This window comes from Leptidea sinapis, chromosome 18, assembly GCF_905404315.1.
Source record: "Leptidea sinapis chromosome 18, ilLepSina1.1, whole genome shotgun sequence".
Classification (NCBI taxonomy): Eukaryota; Metazoa; Arthropoda; class Insecta; order Lepidoptera; family Pieridae; genus Leptidea; species Leptidea sinapis.
The window spans coordinates 4080668-4102030 of record NC_066282.1 but is presented as its reverse complement, the minus strand read 5'-3'; the positions used below and the strand labels follow the sequence as shown (position 1 = coordinate 4102030).

At 34.0% G+C, this 21363-nt stretch overlaps 4 protein-coding genes across 5 annotated transcripts; 2 read left to right on the top strand and 2 right to left on the bottom strand.

Annotated features, from left to right (window-relative positions):
- Nucleotides 1–664: 664 nt before the first annotated feature.
- Nucleotides 665–5257, bottom strand: LOC126969387 (serine/arginine-rich splicing factor 2). 2 transcript variants are annotated; one of them, XR_007730377.1, is made up of 5 exons: nucleotides 4936–5257; nucleotides 4704–4844; nucleotides 3077–3249; nucleotides 1783–1851; nucleotides 665–1292 (listed from the first exon to the last, which is right to left on the bottom strand). XR_007730377.1 is itself a non-coding variant. In XM_050814778.1 (4 exons), exons 1-3 carry the CDS (start codon nucleotides 5115–5117, stop codon nucleotides 3084–3086), a joined length of 489 nt encoding a protein of 162 aa, XP_050670735.1. In that variant the 5' UTR covers nucleotides 5118–5256; the 3' UTR covers nucleotides 665–1851; nucleotides 3077–3083. The 2 variants fall into 2 exon arrangements, 1 of the variants encoding a protein (XP_050670735.1); XM_050814778.1 differs by having other exon boundaries at nucleotides 665–1851; nucleotides 4936–5256.
- Nucleotides 5258–12041: 6784 nt separating this feature from the next.
- LOC126969385 (cilia- and flagella-associated protein 276) lies at nucleotides 12042–14944 on the top strand. Its single transcript, XM_050814777.1, has 3 exons — nucleotides 12042–12351; nucleotides 12679–12847; nucleotides 14764–14944. Exons 1-3 carry the CDS (start codon nucleotides 12158–12160, stop codon nucleotides 14902–14904), a joined length of 504 nt encoding a protein of 167 aa, XP_050670734.1. The 5' UTR covers nucleotides 12042–12157; the 3' UTR covers nucleotides 14905–14944.
- Nucleotides 14945–17768: 2824 nt separating this feature from the next.
- LOC126969374 (U3 small nucleolar RNA-interacting protein 2) lies at nucleotides 17769–19322 on the top strand. Its single transcript, XM_050814765.1, has one exon. It carries the CDS (start codon nucleotides 17944–17946, stop codon nucleotides 19291–19293), a length of 1350 nt encoding a protein of 449 aa, XP_050670722.1. The 5' UTR covers nucleotides 17769–17943; the 3' UTR covers nucleotides 19294–19322.
- Nucleotides 19323–20146: 824 nt separating this feature from the next.
- On the bottom strand, nucleotides 20147–20833 carry LOC126969388 (INO80 complex subunit C). Its single transcript, XM_050814779.1, has 2 exons — nucleotides 20465–20833; nucleotides 20147–20375 (listed from the first exon to the last, which is right to left on the bottom strand). The coding sequence occupies exons 1-2, from the start codon at nucleotides 20610–20612 to the stop codon at nucleotides 20176–20178; spliced, it is 348 nt and encodes a 115-aa protein (XP_050670736.1). The 5' UTR covers nucleotides 20613–20833; the 3' UTR covers nucleotides 20147–20175.
- Between the last annotated feature and the right edge of the window lie 530 nt (nucleotides 20834–21363).

Here is a 21363-nt window from a genome sequence, read left to right as displayed (position 1 = left end):
GACGTCTTTTAGTGATTTCTGACGAAATATTACGCATTGAATCCAAAAGATGGGAAATTACCAGTGCTCTCGAAACCGAAATCACTCCATTAAAAATGGCCGTGTTGGTTATCTATGTTCCAGGTAAATCAGCCCTAACAACCAGGCTATCTTTTATGTTACTAACAACTTATTATAGAATATAAACTTAAAATTTCCAAAAATATTGATTATTTTAAGTTACATGTTTCCAAATTGAAAGAAAGCATTAATATTTTAATTTTCATAAACATTCTATCTAAATATTATTTATTGTGAGATATCGTTTTGAACTATAGTAGAGCGCGCGATCGAACTATAAATAAAAAAGGGCTCCATGGACGGTTGGCACATGCTGGCTGATTTAAAAAAAAATTGTATTTATTTTGAACTAAGCAACCACAAAACATTCAACTTTTGTCTGATTAGAACAAATATATTGAATAAATAATGATTTATACATCGCGTAAAACGATTCTTTTGCGTTTCAGTTGTACTTGTTCAGAATATTGTTAACATTAGATCGGCTTCTGACATTGCTTGCCTTGTAAATTGTAAGTCATCGCCTAGATTCTAGAATAAATAGGTCATCCACCGTTTCCACGTCTATCAATAGCAGACACAAGAGGTAACAAAAATAACAATGTTATATTTAAGAATACTTTATTAGTGACAATTAATCTAAGAGATAATTATTTCAACTGTTGAATCTTCTTTCTTGAATTCTAAATAGAATGTCGTGTCGTTTGACACAAATACACACTATTCTAAAATAGAATAACCTTTTATTTAAAAATAAAAAATAAATGTAAATGTTGTAAACCTAGAATTATTGAATTCCGTATCAGGGCAGGGAGGGTGTATTCCGCCATTTTACCGAAAAACCTAAGATGCACGAGAATCTGCAAATCACAGGAAACAGCAAACTGCCACAGCAAACAGGCCAGCGGCAGCACCGGCCTGCCAAACAAATACCACATTAGTCTAAACTTAGCCATTATCACTAAAACTGTATTATTTTAACTGACATCAATGAATTTATAAACACTGGTGGGCAGCATTTACAAAATCCATTGTCGTTTATTTTGAGTAGATATCTAGATGTGATTGAAAATGAGTTGTTTTACAATGAATTTATGCGCGTCTCGGTTTGTCAATAAAAATTAAAAGTTTACTCATAACTTATGCACTGCCACAACAGCAATTCAGCGGTTGTCAGCAAACACCATACCCCCCTCCCCGCATACCGCTTCGCTCCCCGCGTTCAGCACGCCCTGAGCATACCAACAAACTTACATTATTTATCGGTAATTGTAGTCTTACATTAACAACTGTGTTTACTACAGCTAAGAGTATGATTTGTTCAAATTTATATTTTCGTATATTATAATAGTTAAAAAAATATGGAGTTATCAGTTACCAAACAAACCAAAATGAATGTTGAATGATAAATCCAATTCATTGCATTTTAATTTGATCCAAGATTTTTGAATGGCCTGAAAATAATTGGTTACAAGGACATAATTTAGAAATATTAAATAAGAATTTGTATTTCAGCATTGACAAATTTGTTTCATTAACTGTAGAATATAATTAAATGAATTACACATGTATTTTTTAAATTATGTAACATTATCTGTAAAGTATTTAATTTTCACAAATTTAGAGTTACTTAAATTTAACATGTACATATTACAGTTTGTCACTATGTCTATTATAGTTATGTCTGTACTAAGTGCTTATGATAAAATGGTGGTTTTATACCTTCGCCAAGCAGCTTCATTCGGGAAAAGTATAATGAGCAGCTGCCCAACCATTAATCAGCACTGGAATCTGGGAATAAAAATAAATAATATTATTTCTTTTATTTTGTGTGCTTTCCTCTTACGGCCATTCCCAATACTACTATCTACAGCTAGAGATAAATTACTACCTTCTACTGTCAATAATCTGAAGCGGTCCCACTATACTCGATAAGTCATTCTTATCGCCTTATATAGAGACATGTGATAGACTGAGAATTGGGAACGGCCATTAATCTTCTAAGTATATAATTAAATATTTGCAACATTCCTGGACTTCACAATTAATAAATAGTCTAAATTTTAATCTATATAATAAGCATGGCTGAAATTACACATTCATGTATATAAAAAAATATAATAAATTTTTGTTTGTGGTCATTTAAAAGGAAATAATATATCAAAACAATATCACTTTATTCATTGAGCACAAAAAATCACACTTATTAATGTCAAAAGCAATTACCACAAATGTGAAAAATTTTGTGCTTTATTGAGAACAAGAGACAAAAAAAAGTTCAAGTCCCGCATTGTTTATAAAATTTTATTTGTGTATTAATCCTAGAAGTGAGGGTTATCACTTTAATAACATAACAAATTGTTTAGATTTACAAGAGTGACATCTCAAGTCAATTTCCTAATATGCAAATATTGGGGTTGAACAGGTAATCAACTGTAAAGTAGATCCTGATTCCTGTAGATGAAGCCACAACCTGAGAGTTGAACAAAGCAAACAGAATTTTATAACGAGGCAGTACTCTATTATTCTATCTACAGTAAATGAGGTTAGAGCACCGTCACGGAACACTGGAGGTTGTGGGTTCGAGTTCCGCATTGTTCATAAAATTTTGATTTTCAAATTTTATTTGTGTATTAATCATAGAAGTGAGGGTTATCACTTTAAAAACATAACAATTGTTTAAAAAAAATTATAAAACAGGAAAAGGATATAAATTTTTACAAAGATATACCTGGCAGGTTATACATGTAATGTAGTGTTTAAAAAAATTGTTCAAAGTTCAAACAAAAAAATAATCATATTCCAAGAAAAACAGTGGTATGAAATACATTTAGTTTCTTGTTCTGAAGCTGTACTTTGTTTGCCATTTTATCATAAGGTAAAGTACATGTAAAATTATTCTAATAATGTTTACCTACAGGGACTAAAATATGTGAAAGAAGTCATCACTATATTCATAGCAAATTAAAAGGAAAATATTCTGATGTAAATTTTAACAAGTATGTGTTTTTCTTACCAAATATTCAATGCCTGGAACGCGAGCGAGACCTAGAGTGAGTGCGAGAGCGTCCCCTAGAACTCTTAGAGTCTGAGCGGGACCTCGAGCGTGAGCGAGACCTGGATCTGCTACGCGAGTAAGAGCGTCGCCTCGATCTAGACCTGGACCTGGTCCGACGTGAGCGGGAATTGCTGTAACAATAATAGGAAATGTGAGCCTGGCATTTGAAAAAAAAATCAACTCATTATTTTGTCACTATGTATTTGTTAAAATATATTGTTGTAAATGTATTGTAAAATGTATGTTTTAAAATGATGTAAAAATAAATTTACAATCAATGTATTTGTAAATAAAATTGACACAATTGAGTCAAATTAAAATAAATTAGTAACAATTTTAGATAACATTATATATTTAACTTCACCAAATGTACCGATCTTGGTTCTGGTATTTCAATATAAATATATTATAAGTATGGTTTTAATTGAGTAATAAACATGAGTCCTCTTTACAAGTCCTACCTAAATGTGCAAAATCAGGCCAAAGATTGACCAGTGACCACTATCCTTAAATTTCCTAGCCTATTCCTGCCTTGAACCTTAACTTCCAGCTCAACACCAACTCATCCAGTCCTGTTAAAAGAACGACCAGGTCTTAAAGGTGCAGAAAATGGTATTTATGTCTGGATGAAGATATCTTGAATGTCACTATGGTGAGGGATTTATATATCAAACCCATACCAAATCTGTTTGTTACAACTGTTGCAAATGAAAACTGTTTTTTTTTTTTTTCAAAATTGAGAAGTTTGTTTATTATTAAGCTATCCTCATTTTATAGTTAAGTTCCTGATCTCAGAGCCATTTCTTATGTTTAGAAAAAAAAATAGAAGATTTAATTTTTTTTTTGTGATGATTAGATGCAACTAAAAAATCCTAAATTTTGTTTTGTAGTTTTTAAAAATAACTGCATTATCAAATATATTAAATATTATGGGCTCATTACAGCAAAGTCTGAAGTGCATAAGAGTAATTATTGTTATTCTAGAATAAGGCATACTCTGAGTCACTAAATTGAATCTAAGAGATTTGTGATCTGAAATATATTCTAGAAAACAGGGCCTAAATAGACTAGCAGAAAAACTGATAAATATTTAGCTTTCCAAATTGTTCAATAAAATAGAATCGCTGGTCTCCCAGAGGGGCTGGGCAGAGATGCCTTAAGCTATAACAGTCGTGTACACTTATCTCTTATTCCTGATACTCTAGATATGGACTGCTTACCTGATCACACAATGTCTTTCCCAACATATCCTAACAAAAATGCCTCATTCTTGTATGGTAGTTATAAATTTACAGGGATAACTAAGCACTGTTAAAACTAAAATTAATTAATAATAATGAATTACAGGTGGGTCACAAAGATTTTTACTCATTTTCGAATGAAATGCATGTCATATGATCTCTTCTTGGTAGAGACAGGTCAATAAGGCATCCACAGACAGCGAAATAACATAACATGGTCTTTTCCAAAATATAAGACACGAGATGAGGAAAGTCTTACCGTTGTACCCACGCTTTTAACATAATACAGTTGGAGTAAAGAAAATAAATATCTTCTTGTCTTATAAACTGTTGTTATAGGTTACCTGCGACGGCGATCGTAACGGCTTCTGTAGGGTGACGAAGGGCGACCGTAACGCGCCATCTGAACTCGCAGCTCCCTCCCATCCAACATTCGTCCATCTAAGCAATCTAAGGCTTCTTCTGCATCGCGTCGATCGAAGAATCTAGAAAATGATGGTTTCCGCTATAAATCGATCTGCACTAGCATTACCTAAACTATAAATTTATCTGATATTTAAATGTGCCGATTATTACCTGACAAAGGCAAAACCCCTGCTTTCTCTTGTATATCTATCTCTGGGGATATAAATATCTCCAACATCACCACACCTCTCGAAAACACGGCGCAAATCTTCCGGTGTAGTTCTATACGTTAAATTATCTACTTTTAACGATACCATCCCGTCAATACGGGGAGGTGGTCTTCCGTAACTCATTTTGTAATATTTTATCACTTGCTTTCGAAAATAATTGGATTTATGAACTTGTTCGAATACTATCACAGGACAAGATGGCGGCTTGGCTTCTCGATTGTAAATTAAAATTCTTACTTTTCAACGTGATCAGCGTTGAGCGTTGGCGTCTCAATCATAGAGCTCAAAGAGAATATCATAGAGCTAAGAGCATGTCAGCGACACAACAGTTTTCAGAGCTGGCAGTACTATTTAAAATATACTATGGTACATTGGGTGTATGGACACATTATCCATTTCACCTTACCGTATCGGACGTGCCCGCAGGCACTGGAAATTCAAAAAACAGAGAGAGCGGCAGTGCCCCAAGGCACTCTTTTACCTCACCCAGTTTTCACCCTTATTAGGCGTACAAGATGGTTTATTTGCCTAAGCAATTATGAACGAGTGAAGTCCGATACACATTTCGATCCGTTACGATTCAAGGCCACCAATATTTGACGTCATAGCTTTACGGACATAGCATTTTTGTGTTCGCTTGTTCCCGGGCGGCGCAGCGAGCGGTCGTTATCAAGACTTTGCACGAAGATTGTTCTTTGTGGAGATTTTGGTCTTATTTTATAATGAACATATAATGTTCATTACAAAAACATAAAAGGAAATAAATAAAACAAGTAATTAACATTGAAAATCAACATTTATTTTAAAATAATCCTATTTTTACACTTATTGTCGAATGAAAAGTCTGTGTGAAATAAAATAGAAACACAATATGAATAATTTATACATGGTCTTATAGCTTGTTTCAATAGCTTTCAGTGACAGTCACTCAAATCACCCTAGTTATAAGTATTTTATAACTACACGTAAAATAATACGCACGGGGAAAACGCTGCGCAAGCGCCGAACGCTTGCCGATCTAATGTGTACATTAAGCGGCGGAGCGTGCCAATCGGGAAAGGTTCATGAAACAAAAGATTCACAGACGCGGGGAACTGCGTCATGCGAAGAAATGTTGCTAGCCTAGTGATTGATCAATGATTCAAATACCTAAAAGTACTCTGTGCTAGTGATCATAGATTTATTTTTTTTGAGAGGAGGAAAATACATACGTATGTAAACACCCCCTACCTACTAAAAACCTCCTCCACGTGCTGATGGCACTAAAGGCTATTACAGCGAAGCCGGGCGGGGGCCTAGCAGGCCGATTGATCACAGAAACCTCATACTCCTGATTATATACTCTTTTTTTTAACAGATTTTGACTCCGCTAAAATTAAATATGTGATAATTTTAGCATATAGTTTAATTGTTTTAATAAAATGATACACATTATTCATAAACGAATAATAATTAATTTGTTCCATTTATGACGAAGGACTACTTTCATGAAACGTAGTCTAGCTAGTTAACAGTCTCGCGAAAACTTCTAAGAAAATGGCGATTGTATATTACGTGCATTGATTTCAATGGCAGCTAGAACACTAAGACACCTAGGTATCCAATACGTTTCGGAGCAATAATATAAAGCATGAAGAGTGCGCATTTAATAGAACATTTTGTAAGTAGTGGCACTCTTTCATCCAATACACCTAGAAGTGTGATAGAATGAGATGACATGCGGCAATCGACTCCAATTCAAATCCATATGCAGCTTGTTTTTTATTCCAAAAAGGTAGTGCTTGCCAATATAATATCGATGAATAAAAAAGTGTGAATATAAGAAATAAAAAACATGCGGTTGGTTTAAATTTATGTAGCTCTAGATCCGGGAGCCCTATGAATGTCTTCATACAAAATCCCCATAAACCTGTCGATACATCTTGACGTGAAAGGATATAAAGCATACTATCACACTTTGTAACATTTAACATTGTATGAATGGATAATAATGCAAAATTCTTTATTTGTTGTGTTACTAGAAATAATGCAATAAACACATTTTTATTTTTAATACAAAATTTACTTAAACTTATTTACATTCTATAGTATTGGGTACCTATATATTATATTAATGCCCTATACATATTTTTAATGTTCAACTTAGAACTCAGCTAATTATTAACACAAGAGAAGAAGTCTCAGCGAGCTCCTTTTAAATTACCATAGTTTTGACAGGAGTGTTCTTAGGTATTGGATGGGTATTAATATTATTATTATGACTAAAATTACCCCTAACTGAATTAAATGTTACGACACAATGTCACATGCTCAACAAACTAAAATCATGTATTGATAATAATAATAAATTTATTAAAAGACAGTATGATTACAAAAGAAAGTTCATATAAATCATGATTGCCTATTTAAATCTTGTTTGAATAATAAAGATACTCTTATAATTATCAGCAAATATATTATCTTCATTTTAATTTCTATTTACATGTACTTATTTTCATTCTTAAATCAATGGTAATTAAAATATGCAAGCATATAAAACGATATATGAAATTATTTATTTATTACATATTAAATATTTAAAAAAGAAAATACATACATTGACGACAAAATACATAAACAACTAGAATCACAATCGCCTAATAAAAGGTCGTCAAAAATGTCCTAAGGGCAATGTATACGTATAACTTATACAGATATGTAAAATTAAAACATCTATTAAATAAAATAATTGATAATAAGAAATATAAATTGAAATTAAATATAAATATTTATAGAAATTGCCTACATTGCATCCCCATTAACCAACACGGTTTTATTAAATCTCGTAGTGTCCTAACTAACTTGATAAGTTCACTCATACCGTTAAGTGCGACATGAATGATAGAACACAAATAGATGTAATATACACATATTTTGAAAAGGTTTTTGATAGAGTCAACCACCGTGTTCGGTCTTTGCATTGTATATTGTTTGGTAAATTTCAACTGTGGAGATTGAACTTGCTAAGCACTACGGCACTACAGGAACCGACCGCCGTACGAGGAGGTACCGTCCGAGACGTTCTTGGCCGCCCCTCGAGGCTCGAACCACGTTGGTTGATGCTGTGTGTCGAGGAGAAGTAAAGGTAGGTGGTACATGCATTGTTCCTTTTTCACGGTTGCTTTATTGCGCCTACCAAATAATCTACAGTCCATTCCTAATATCGAACTCACCGTATACTACTAATGAAGCTATACGCAGTTGGAATCAGAAGGAACCTACTTAGATGGACAGAATCAGAGTCAGGCCATCGTCCTCGGTGGTTTTAGATCAGACTTTGTTGAGGTGACTTCTGGTGTACCTCAGGGATCACACCTGGGTGTCATACAATATATATTTATATGACATAAGTGATTGTTTTGTTAATTCAAAACTTCATATTGTATGCTGACGACAAAAATATTTAGAAAAAGACTAGCTGACCCGACAGACGTTCTGTATATATTATAAATAAAATAATGTTTTTATATGAATTTGTCAATAATACTTATATCGTAACATCAAAAATTACTTCGTAAAATATGCACCCTGCTATCGTAATGAAATTGTTTCACAGCAGAACTGTCAAACCGTGCGTTAATAAATTCTCTCATAGAAATTATGTATGGACACATCAAAGGAAAAACAAATTTGTTGTTTTTATTTAATTTAGCAGCATTTTCCTATTCATTCACCTTTTAAACCTTCTCTGGACTTCCATAAATAATTCAAGACCAAAATTAGCCAAATCGGTCCAGGCGTTCTCGAGTTTTAGCGAGACTAACGAAGAGCAATTCATTTTTATTTATAAAAAGATTTCACAAATAGAAGTTTGCTTTATGTAACAAGATTACTTAAATAGACTGTCACAATATTATAAATTAAATACAATTACAGTTAATATTGCTAAATGTCAAATTATTACATTTTCACGAAAGCATAATAACATAAAATTTAATTATACTTTAAGTAACGAAATTATTCCAAAAATTTCTCAAATAAGGGATTTAGGTGTGATCCATGATATTAAACTAACCCATAATAACCATATCGAAATAATAACACAGAAGGCTTACAAAAATATAGGGTATATTCTTCGCACTTGCGAACCTTTCAATGACATCTTGTGCCTAAAAGTGCTATATTATGCTTACGTGCTAAGCATTCTTAAATTCGCAAGTCCTATCTGGAGGCCTACATATCAATGTTATATTAACCGCCTTGAAAAAATACAAAAGATATTTATGAAAAAATTGAATTTTAAATCTCAATTCAATCCTTTCGACTACAAAGAAGCATATCATTATCATAAAATCAATACCTTGGAAGATAGAAGAGATGTAATTGATATGTTTCCCCCTTATGATATATTATTAAGGGGGAAACCTCCTTATGGTGTATTACATAATAAATTTGACTGTCCAGATATATTGAGCAAAATATCATTCCAGGTACCAACATTGCGTACCAGGCATACTAATTTATTTAAAATTCCCTTTGGTTCTACTAAGTATCTTAAATATTCACCTCTATTTCGAATTCCAGACATATATAATAATAAAATTTTCTTTCGTCGACATTTTCAACTTATCACGTCTGAGGTTCAAAAAACTGATATTAAACTGTTTAAATTGCAAGAGTTAATCATCAGGATAATTTATTCAGGATAATTTATTAATCGTCACACCGTTATTTAAACATTATATTCGAATAAACACTCACACCACTCACATTCACTCACACCACACAACCTACTCACCGTATCAGTTACTCAATATGGATACGATTTCTTCTTTTCTTTTTATTTAATTTTTTCTTGTAAGTTTTTCTTATTTTTTATTTAGTATTTTTCGTTTTTGTCTTAAACTACTTTGTCACATACTTATTGTACTGTTAATAGTATTCCTTTTAATTGGCGTATCTATACTGTATTATTTTTTATATACCCTTTTCATGTTGTTAGCTGCAAGGAATCATAAATGAATAAATAAATTGAAGGTTATTTTATTATTAACACACATCAATTTGACGTTGTTACTGAATATTAACAAATATGGCTTTATGGGCTCGAACCCTTTGCCTTTCCTAGACGAAAAAACCAAAAACAAATTAACGAATGTCGCAAATGTCACAAAATTTCTGAAATATTTATATTATTTATTATAAAAGTAGTAATAAATAAACAAACTATATGAATACTTGGAGATTTTCAAAAAATATTACTGAGCATATTGAATTTTTATTTTAATTCATTAAATTGTAACGGTTTAAAAAATTGTTTCAATTGACTTTTTTACTGAACGTTACTTCCGTCAGAAAAAGTTACCCCCAATTCGCGCCTAAAGGAGTTTTACTTTAAAAACATGATGTAAGCAAAATCCCTATATCTATTTTAAGGCAACATTCTCGTTGTGTCTGTTTTTTTAAATTTACTTTGATTACGATAAATTTGGAATTAATACGTAGTCACACTAAATGTTTTGCGTAACTTAAAAAAGCAACATGTTATATGCAAAATATTATATTTATTGCTTCAAAATGCTCTCCTTTACATAATTAAAACAACTTTGATCTTCAAATGGAATTGTGCAGATGGGACCCGTAGCTGAGATAAGAAATTCGATATTTTTTAACGTTTCTCGCCTGCCTAACTTTTGTTGGCCTTTTCTCATTTTCAAACACCCATTCACAAGATTGCTGTTTTTTTTCGGGTTCAAAACAATAAAACCACCTTTCGTCTCCTGTGACAATGTCATAGACAGCATTAGAATGTCCGTGGTACTGCAGCCGCGGCCTCAGGGGTGGCCATCGGGGCAATCGCCCGAGGCCTTGCTCTTACAGGGGCCTCGCGCAACAACCCAAGCAAATTAATAAAAATAAAGATTTTTAACAATACTTTTTTATTATTTGTGTTAAAACTTTTGATTTTGATCCTTAATTACTTATTAAGGTTATAAAATAACGATAAATTAAAATAAAGTTAGTTAACTAATAATTCATTCAAAACAAAATTGAAAAATAAATTATGCAGTATTTGATGAATATATTTAGCATTTCTCCTCAATCGACAAATACATAAACCCAACAACTAGACCTACTTTCGCATCATATACTTTTCACGAAGTGCTAAAAGCCTCGCAAAGAACTGGCGCCCGGAGCATCGCAATGGGTAGCGCTGCCTCTGCGACCTGCGTGGTTGGACTACAATTTGATAATAATAAACAAATGATTTCATCCCAATTGTTTTTTAATACTGAGGAGGTTGCAACGTTTCAAAAAATATAACATTCAAAAATCAAACAGTTTCGATTAGCTAGAAGTGCAAAATATTTAGTGTGCCCCATTGTATACATGCAGTATTCTGAAAATAGATGACTATGGATTAAAAATCAATACTTTTGGATAGATTATTTCATACTAAAATTTATTTAAAGTCGAGTTAATTGCACATTATATTGAAAACATTTGGTGAAAAGTAATATAATTACGCGTGGTTAGCGAACTCCTGTGATTTTTATTAACTACGGCTTTGGCAGCAAGTCACACTACACACAACCATATTGTTAACTTTTATAACTTTAATGGAATACTTATTTCACACCAAATATATTTGAAAATAATAAAATCACAAAAATACTATTCGCTATTATTATATTAAGCTAATAGCCATCCGGGGAAATCCTTACAATTTATATCCACTACGAATTTTGACCGCATGAATCGATTACCTACATACCAAATTGCAAAATAGATTAGACAGATATCTTTTAAAATAGATTTCCCATTCTTTATCAGCTACACCCGGGGAACGATAATAAATATTATTTAGGTCATTTCTAGAGACACACCTCCAGTCACAGTGTTTCACTGTTACATTTCGCCTTCACAGTAATCTCTTATAATTTATCGACATAGTGTTTTAATTCTCTTTGATTTATCGTCTTTGAGGCACCTACATCACTGACATTTACACAGGTCAGTGACCTACATGCAGGAAAAAAATGCCTTTGGATGTTACCATAGCAACATTTTTGTTTATGTCCTTTAAAGCTTAAGGAAGTTTTATTATTCTAAGTAGCAATAATTATTTTAAGATATTCAAAATTTTTAAGAGTACCTACTGATCGATAAAATAACAGCTTACAATGAATAAGAATTATAAAAAGATTAAACAGGTCCGAAATAAAAAACTGCTTCCCGATTTGTCGGAGGAAGGAGAACTTACGAAGGAAATAGTGCTCTCAACTAAGGAGAAACACGGAGTTCCAGCTGGATCCAGACTTTTTTCACATCATACTTTAGCCAGTGTCCGAAAATTGCACTTCTTTCATCCATTCTTGTTAGTATCAGTGAATAATGTACGAGGCCAGAAACATGTTTTAACTTATTTGTATAGTGTTAGCTGTACTTAGCATAAAAATACGATGCATTTGGTTGCTTACCAAATCTGAAATGAACTTTCAGTGTTTTTACGATTTCATTTGGAATGTTGGATAAACTGTGTCTGCCCTTACAACTCAAAGCTTAAAAATTGTCTTCATTACAAATTACAACACTACCACTTAGGATTGTCATAATTTTGTATTCAAGTTTTGAATAGGATGACGAAAAACTGGTTATTTTGGTTCATTTATTTTTAATTTTCATAAATTAATGTCTATTACAGCTTACCACAAGATAGTTTGGATATAGTGTTGGCAGCTGTGTACAACCATTCTAAAGAGAGGTTTGCTGATAAAGAGGATTTATATTTACAACCGGAAACTGTTGGATGTAAGACTTGGCGTCGATTAAGAAATACTATCGACAAAATCCCTTCAGCTCAAATTCCAATGGTAAACTATAACCATTCATTTTGTCTTAAATTATCAATTATCACACACAACTATATAGTGGGCATGCACCTGGGCAGAAACTACGTCATTTATGGTATGGTATGGTAGTAGTTACTCGAGTGTATTTAGACACTGGGTTTTGACTCGCCTACAAACTGCACCCTAATTACATACATGCACGCTGCATATCTCCCTTGGTGAGCTCTCAGGTTGTGGCTTCACCTACAGGATCTACTGAGAGTTGAAACAAAGCGTACATGATTTTATGACGATACATCACTCGAACGATTAGCTCAGTTGGCAGAGCACTGGCACGGAACGCCAGAGGTCGTGGGTTCTAGTCTCGCATCGCACATAAAATTTTGTTTTCAAATTTTATTTGTGTATTAATCCTAGAAGTGAGGGCTATCACTTTAAAAACATAACAAAAAGGCCCATGACATTGTTGAAGAACGAAATGTGGTTTGTGGCAGAATATGGAGGTACCTACCTCTCCTAACTCAAACTGTGCTAACACTGTTACTCCGGTGTTTCACATGAGAGCATAGGCCGCGTTGATCACAAACCTGATACCATCAGGTGACCCGTATACTCGTTTCTGCTCCTGTTACATACAAAAAATGCAATTGCCTGAAAGACTTGAAATAGATACAGTGGGAATGAAAGATATCATTCTAATAACGACATCAGTCATAATGGAATATTATGTTTAATCGTGTTCAGAAGATAAAGTGAAGGAAGTCGTATATATTTTGGAAATATTGTTTTGTTAAAAAATGGAAAGTGTGAAATTGAGTTTGAAAGGGAAATCAAAGTAAGTAAGAAGGAACTTTTGGGAAATGTTGACCTGCGGTGCAATTCAGGAATTTTCATAGTATTCATACACGTTTGTGCTCTAGATTTGTTTTCTCATATAATTTCCCTAGAACGATATCTGAATCGGAGCCGAACGTCAACGAAATTTCAACGACAAGCTCGCTCGAAGTTACGAACATTGTTCTACCAAATATTTCTACAATACTACAATTAAAAGAGTTATCTATGTTCTAGTAAATGTTAAAATCTAAAAAACTCAACCAAACGTCAGAATTCTGCAGAATACGTATTACCCTGTAATTGACGTTCGATCTTGTTACGCGAAAGTACTCATCATACGAAATTTCCCTAAAACAAAACAACAATTAAAACTGAACCATCAATTATTTGTGTTTCAAGAATGTGAAATTTAATTTTTTGACATAAGGTAGCTTCGATTCTTTTCTCATTTTGTTACGAGAATAGGGCTAGGATTACCTTTATTCCACGATCAGATCGGAGAAGTACTGAAATCAGGACAGGTAAAAAAAAATCAGGAATTAGATAGCATGAATGAATGAGTTTATTCAAGTGAAAATCAGGAAAAAGGAACCATGGTAATTGCAGGTCCGTGATATCTGCATCCCCTTGTTACTCTTACTACTCTACTTTGTAGTCGATTCCAAGTTCTTTAGCTATGGCGTAACTATTGATATGTCGATCTTGCTCCAATATTTCAAAAATAGCGTCCATTTTATTAGTAAAGGCCGGCAACGCTCCTGTAATTCCTCTGGTGAGAGTGTGAGCGGCGGTGATCACTTAACAACAGGTGACCCTTACGCTCGTTTGTCCTCCTATTCCATAAAAAAATAACATGCCGAGCACGGGGTGAGCTTATTGAAGTTATTGACACTGCATAAGGTCACATTTTATTTTCGCGGTTGCGTGCTTGGATATCTATTTACTTCAAAATTATTACGTATATTTCAATCTTAGATACGCTTTGCTCAAAATAGACTTCTAAACTCATTTTTTTTTCGATGTTTTCACAACTACCATGGTCTATCGAGACGTATAAACGATCTAAGATTTCAACGGATTAAAAACAAATCATTTTTCAGGGTCATCCAATGAAGAGGGGTGGCATTACTGAGAAACATTCACCGTTCAGCGTCAAATTGATGAATTCAGGAGTCCATTCGTCTCAAACTAATCCAGGTTTCAGCAGACAGGCAGCTGGTGGTGCTATTTTCTTTTATTGATTACTTTCTAGTCCTTATTAAAACTGGCCCTCAAAATCTAGTTATTTTTTCCATTTTATTACTTACTAATTTATACGATGAATGTTGCAAGTGTAAAATAATAATTATCTGAATATTATAAAAAATAATATCTAGGTGCTCACTTATTTCTCAAATTAATTATTTAATTCTAATTAACTCTAATTTGCTAATTGCTTCGTATTTGAGTAACAAAAACACAGAATAATTCAACAGATATCATTTTTTAACGTACAGCGTGATTTATGCCTAAAATACGATTCATTCATGAGTTCATGTAGTAAAGTAGTAAAACTACATTGAAATTAGATTAATAAAGTGTCATTAATTTTATTAAAAAAAATAACATTGATTATAATATAAAGCCATATTGATGATGTAAATTATTTGTACATAAAATAATAAAAACCATACGGACATATCAAAACAGAACCGAAATTTATTAACAATAAGGGTTCCATTTTCACAATTTTACTAAAGACGGCTCCCAAAAAGTTTTAAGTTTACAATTATTATTTCTTGTTTATTATATTATTTATAAATCTCTTTTTGTTGAGGGTTTATTACAATAAGATATGGGAGAAAAAGAAAATGATCCATTGATTCTTCTGCAGTTAGCAAGGGATATAGCGAAAAAGCAGTGTTACTGAAAAAACTCCTACGTAAGCAAATAGCACTTACTGTCTACGTCCGCTACCTACCCTAAAACTTGTTTTTGTAGTTTGATAGTTCAGTTACCTTTATACGCACTTGTTTATTAAAAAATATGACGTATTACATTCACTGCAACAAGGCCTTTTTTACATCATTTCCTAAATTGTCATAAAATATACTACCTCGATCATCCCGCAGCAGACAGGGTAGTTGCGATATAGTCGGAGTATTATCGTATCGTTCCGAATGTGTCGTTTTCGAATTTGCGAGTATACCTCCTGGTACGTTACATACATTCCATGATTTTTTTTCTTATGGTTCATTATTGGAGGACAAACGAGCGTCCGGGTCACCTGGTGTTAAGTGATCATCGCCGCCCACATGGAATAGAATAAGGAAGGTGTACGCGCTTTTTTAAGGTAACCATGTCGTATCGTCTCGGAAACACTGCACAAGGAAGCTCACTCCACAGCTTTGTGGTACGAGGAAGAAAGCTCCTTGAAAACCGCACTGTGGAATACCGCCACACATCCAGATGGAGGGGATGAGATCCTGACTTGTGTCGTGTCGTGCGAAGGTGAAATTCGGCGGCAGGATTCAGGAGTCAGGTTAAACAGCTCTTCGGAACACTCCCCGTGATAAATGTGGTAGAAGACAAGCAGACGCGACGCAATGAAGCGACGTATCTAAGCAACACCAAGTCATCCAGCCGTTCACAGAGCACTGGGTCACCGACAATTCGAGCTGCTCTGCATTGCACGCCGTCAAATGGATCGAGCTGATACTGGGGTGCGCCAGACCAGAGATGACAGCAATACTGGATGTGTGGCCGGACCAGCGCTTTGTAGAGTGCTAGAATATGGGCCAGCTTGAAGTATTTCCGTGCTCTATTAATGACCTCCAGCTTCTTCGAAGCCAATTTGGCCTTGCCCTCCATATAGCCACGGAATTGGCTATCGCTCGAGATTTCGAGACCCAGTATTCCGATACTAGGCGAGGCTTCTATAGAAGACACAAGTTTCTCCCGACACTGGTCGACGTCTGTATAGCAATGTATGTTTGAGGTGTCCAACATATCATTGATATGCAGAAGAAACAGCGTGGGAGATAGCACACAGCCTTGGGGCACTCCAGCGTTCACGGGCTTGGGATTCGAGCAATAACCGTCGACAACGAGCTGTATGCTGCTCCCAGTGAGGAAGCTAGAGGTCCACTTGCATAAGCTCTCGGGAAACCCAAATGATGGAAGTTTTGAGAGGAGCGCCTTATGCCATACACAATCAAAGGTCTTCGCTATATCCCGGCTAACTGCCACGCCTTCCTCCTTGCTTTCAATAGCCGCCGATAATAATAATTAGATTGGCATCTATATGTTAGGTATACCAAAAGATCGTCAGTCGACCGACTATGTCGATAGCCGTACTGCCGGTCGTTTATCAACTGGTGACCCTCGAGGTATACCAAGAGCTGGAGGTTAATCATGCTCTCCATGATCTTGGAGAGCAGCGAGGTAATAGCAATAGGCCTGTAGTTTGCCGGATCCGAACTGTCTCCTTTTTTTTGGATCGGATGGACAACGACTGACTTCCATGAGTCAGGAACTACGCCTTTTGAATAAGGCGCACATTCAGATACAACATTTCTTTGTGTGTGAATACAGGAAGCCTTAAAGTGGGAGTAGCGAAACAGCTCGCCGACCTCCTAGCCAAGCCGCTATTCAAGCCCGGGATTAAACAGTTGAGCACTCTTGCAGGCTTAGCCTAGCCAAAAACGAGACAGGATGTTAAAGAAGTAAGCCCTTCGCGAACGAACAATATCTTCGTCATATTGTGAGACACCCATCTTAACTGTCTATTATGTTGCGATCCTATGTTTGTTTTATATTATTTTAATAAATTATACTCATAATTACTTCCACAATCAGTTCCTGAACAAAGGTTTTTTAGTATTTTGAATATTACGAATACTCGATACGCTGGCCTATTCAAAGTCTATAGTCATAACAATTATTGAAATAATAATTCAAATGTAATTTTTTGTATTTATTTATAACATTGGTAACAAGAACATCATCTCAAACCAAAAGGCAATAGAAGAAGAATATTAAAACCATTCTTCATTAACACGATTGTATGAAAAAAAATCTGTCAAGATAAACACTATTTACTATTTTGCGATTTGACAAATGACAATGTCATATCAACGTGGTGTTAGGTTATGTTAAAAATTCAAATTTAATTAATATAAAATAAAAATATTCTTATCGTAGGACCTCGTTCGACTTAAAATATTCTTTGCGTTGGAGTGCCCGAGCTGTTGATTTGTGGAGACAATAAATATTAGTGGTGAATTTATAATTCTAAAGCCATGTCGTCGTCATTCTTTTTAAAAGGAAAGTCTAGACAAATTCTAAAGCGAAAAGGAGAGAAAACCAGCAAGAAGAAAGTTAAAAAGCTGAAATCTCCAGATAACCTCGAAAATGGTCATGATTCATCAGGAAGTGATTTTGATTTAAAAAAGTTTTCTGACGCAGAGCAGTCAGACAGCGATAACGAGACTGCTGAAGAAAAAAAGTTGAGGTTGGCGAAGAAGTATCTTGAAGAAATAGAAAAAGAGGAAGCAAAAAGAGCCGAATTTAAAGAGCTCGATAGCGCTGTGGAGAAGCGTTTACAAAAAGATTTATTGGAACAAAGAGGTAAACTTCGAGTTGAAGTAGCTACCAAGTACAGTGAGACTGCAATAGATTATGTTAAATTAATAAGAGCCAGGGAACACAGGCTTTCCTTAACATGTGTTTGTGTTGCGAGTAATGGTCAGTATCTGTTTACGGGTTGCAAAAGTGGTACTATCATTAAATGGAGTATAAATGAAAAGAGAAAACTTGGAAGCTTAACTTTCAAAACCCATGCCAACTTTATAAAAGGCAGTGTTACTTCTCTAGCATTGTCAACAGACTGTAAATATTTGGCCTCATCTGATACATCTAGTGACATTCAAATTTGGGATCCACATTCACTAAAACATATTCATGTATTCAAAGGTCATAAAGGAACTGTTATAGGTGTAGTGTTTAGGAAAAATACACATTTTTTATATTCAGCAAGTAAGGATAGATCTGTTAAAATTTGGTCATTAGATGAAATGGCATATGTGGAAACATTATTTGGGCACCAATCACCAATAACATCAATAGATGCCTTAACACGAGAGAGAGCTGTTACATCGGGAGGAAGAGATACAACTATAAGAATATGGAAAATTGTGGAAGAATCACAGCTGATTTTTAATGGTCCTATTGGTAGTCTTGATGAAGTGAAGCTTTTGGATGAAGAACATTTTGTGTCTGGTAGTGATAATGGAACTATAGCCCTTTGGAGTGTATTAAAAAAGAAACCAATGTACTCAGTGCCCGAAGCTCATGGGTCTGAAAATGAAGTTTCTAGATGGATAACAAGTTTGGCAACACTATTAAATTCTGATCTTTTTGCATCTGGTTCATATGATAATAATATAAGATTATGGCGAGTTTGTGATTCATATAAAAAGTTTGAGCCAATGTTTAGCATAGAGATTAGTGGTTTTGTAAATTGTATACAATTTTCTGCTGATGGACAGCAGTTATATGCAGCAGTTGGACAAGAACACAAGTCTGGAAGATGGTATAAACAAGGGAATGCTAAGAATGGGTGCCTAGTTATAAAATTTAATGTAAGCTGATAAAAATAAAAAGTTTTACAAAATTTTAATTCTTCCTCTATATTGTACTAATAAAGCTCAAATCAATATCTTCAGTTATTATCAATGCTTATAGTGATAAGCAATATGATAACAGAAATCCTTATGAAATATATAGGGACTGATAAAGCTGGCAAATGTTTTTGTAAATTAATGTCACTGAATAGATGCCTACTATAATTATTGATGTTAATCATTTGGTGGTGGGCAACAACATGTGCAATGGGCACATAGCCAAAAATGAGCTGTCAATCAAGATTTTGAGAAAAAATTTGATAATCTATTGTTTATAAAGGTTCATAATACAGACATTAAAATATTTATTTTCATAATTTCAATAAATCTTAAGACAGGGACAATGGTTATCTTAATATGAACCAACAATGGTTTATAAAGGTAATATCCGAGCTTTATATTAACAATTATAAATATATGTGTTATATGAAAAAGTTCCAGCACCACCAGAAAGATTCAGTAATTTTTTTAAAATACCTGTGATGGAATTAATGTGATTTTGACAATTTTTGTTTGTCAAGCAAATTCCTAAAGCACAGCTGAAAAATGATTGTCTGATTTAACTTTGCATGAAGTTGTCATGACACATGAAAGGTCAGAATCATGTTGCCTGCAATCCTGGATCTACATCAACTACACAAAGTAGCATTTTTTGCCTGCTGGCAACAGTTGAACGTACTGACCTTAAATTGCAAGATTATCAGCAATTACTTAATAAATATTCTTCAGGCTTAACTTGTTCAAGAAACAGCAGAAACCTAGACTATATACCAACTGACCCGTGTTGTGATATTGTAATTATTAAAATAAAACTGCCAAGTTTTCTTATGATAAAAGCTTTATTAAAGATTATCCAACTATTGTACTAGCTCCTCTCAACTGTAAGTAGCCCGCTGTAATGTCCATGGGTAAATTTCTTACAGTAGCAAATTCTTCAGCATTACTATAGTATAACTTTGAGTGGCGATCTATGTATGGGGCTGGAAGTCCAGATATATCTGAGTATTTCTTTGTTGGTTTAAAAGATGGAGGTGCATTGATTGAGTAATCTGAAATTGATTTATTATTTATGCATAGTGTAGACTACTATATAAATAAAAATACACAGTATAAATATTTAGATGACAGATAAACTAACATAGAACAGCATCATCAGGCCAAGGCAATGTTCTATCTGCAGTAAGGATTTGCTTCAAGGATCGCCACATACGTTTTTTTGAACCGCTTTTTACAATAAATTTGTTTTCTACCTTGAAGCAATAACTTTTCTCAGGTTCTCCCGACATTATATTGTTTTATTTCCCTGTATTATAGCACAGCAAGTACCAAAGAGAGTAAAGAATATTAGCAAGCATTTAGCATACTAGCAGTAAAGTAACATACAGTACATGACAAAGACCTAATATTTATTCTTACAAGAATAAGTTTTTTAAATCAAAACAATAATAATATTTTACTACAACACCACACAACGTTGTGAATTTACACAAGTTCTTTTTTTTAATTTAGTGGCACGGGATGCAAGTCCGTAGGCATAACTAAAAGTACTCAAAGAGAATTTTTTAGGGTATGTTCCGATATGCACTGCACAGTGCTATCACAGTAGAAAAATTCGTTCCGTTATGGACTACCAGTATACTGCCGCAATACCCTAGGGAAATATATGACGTCATAAATCGCCGCCATATTATGCTACTGTGAGCACTGGCGTTTTCGAGGTAAGGTACTCGCAGTACTTTGATCACATGATCAGTGAAAACCACTCGCCGTTTCATAAAAAATACCTACAGATTAATTCCAAATATTTTTAATTTGACAGTACTCCACCAACAGTCTTTTTAATGAACTAGAAAACTTTATACACTCATTTGAATACTGCGTTATAAAATGTGGCTGACAGTATACGGGATTGCGTTCCGTTTTAAATAGTAACCAGTATAACTGGCTATAAAGGAACGGCATCACAGTATACTAAATTGACGTCACACTAGAGGTGGGGTTAATCGTTAATATTGCTTAACTTGTTAAAATGCTTAT

Bases quoted from the DNA above. Each gene is read 5' to 3' on its own strand.
- LOC126969387 (XM_050814778.1), bottom strand. From the start codon at position 5,117: ATGAGTTACGGAAGACCACCTCCCCGTATTGACGGGATGGTATCGTTA. The intron at 4,845-4,935 runs GTAATAATCGGC...ATCATTTTCTAG, and splicing joins AGGGGTTTTGCCTTTGTCAG to ATTCTTCGATCGACGCGATG. The intron at 3,250-4,703 runs GTAACCTATAAC...TTATTGTTACAG, and splicing joins CGTTACGATCGCCGTCGCAG to CAATTCCCGCTCACGTCGGA.
- LOC126969385 (XM_050814777.1), top strand. From the start codon at position 12,158: ATGAATAAGAATTATAAAAAGATTAAACAGGTCCGAAATAAAAAACTG. The intron at 12,352-12,678 runs GTTAGTATCAGT...TGTCTATTACAG, and splicing joins CACTTCTTTCATCCATTCTT to CTTACCACAAGATAGTTTGG. The intron at 12,848-14,763 runs GTAAACTATAAC...ATCATTTTTCAG, and splicing joins CTTCAGCTCAAATTCCAATG to GGTCATCCAATGAAGAGGGG.
- LOC126969374 (XM_050814765.1), top strand. From the start codon at position 17,944: ATGTCGTCGTCATTCTTTTTAAAAGGAAAGTCTAGACAAATTCTAAAG.
- LOC126969388 (XM_050814779.1), bottom strand. From the start codon at position 20,612: ATGTCGGGAGAACCTGAGAAAAGTTATTGCTTCAAGGTAGAAAACAAA. The intron at 20,376-20,464 runs GTTAGTTTATCT...AATCAATTTCAG, and splicing joins GCCTGATGATGCTGTTCTAT to ATTACTCAATCAATGCACCT.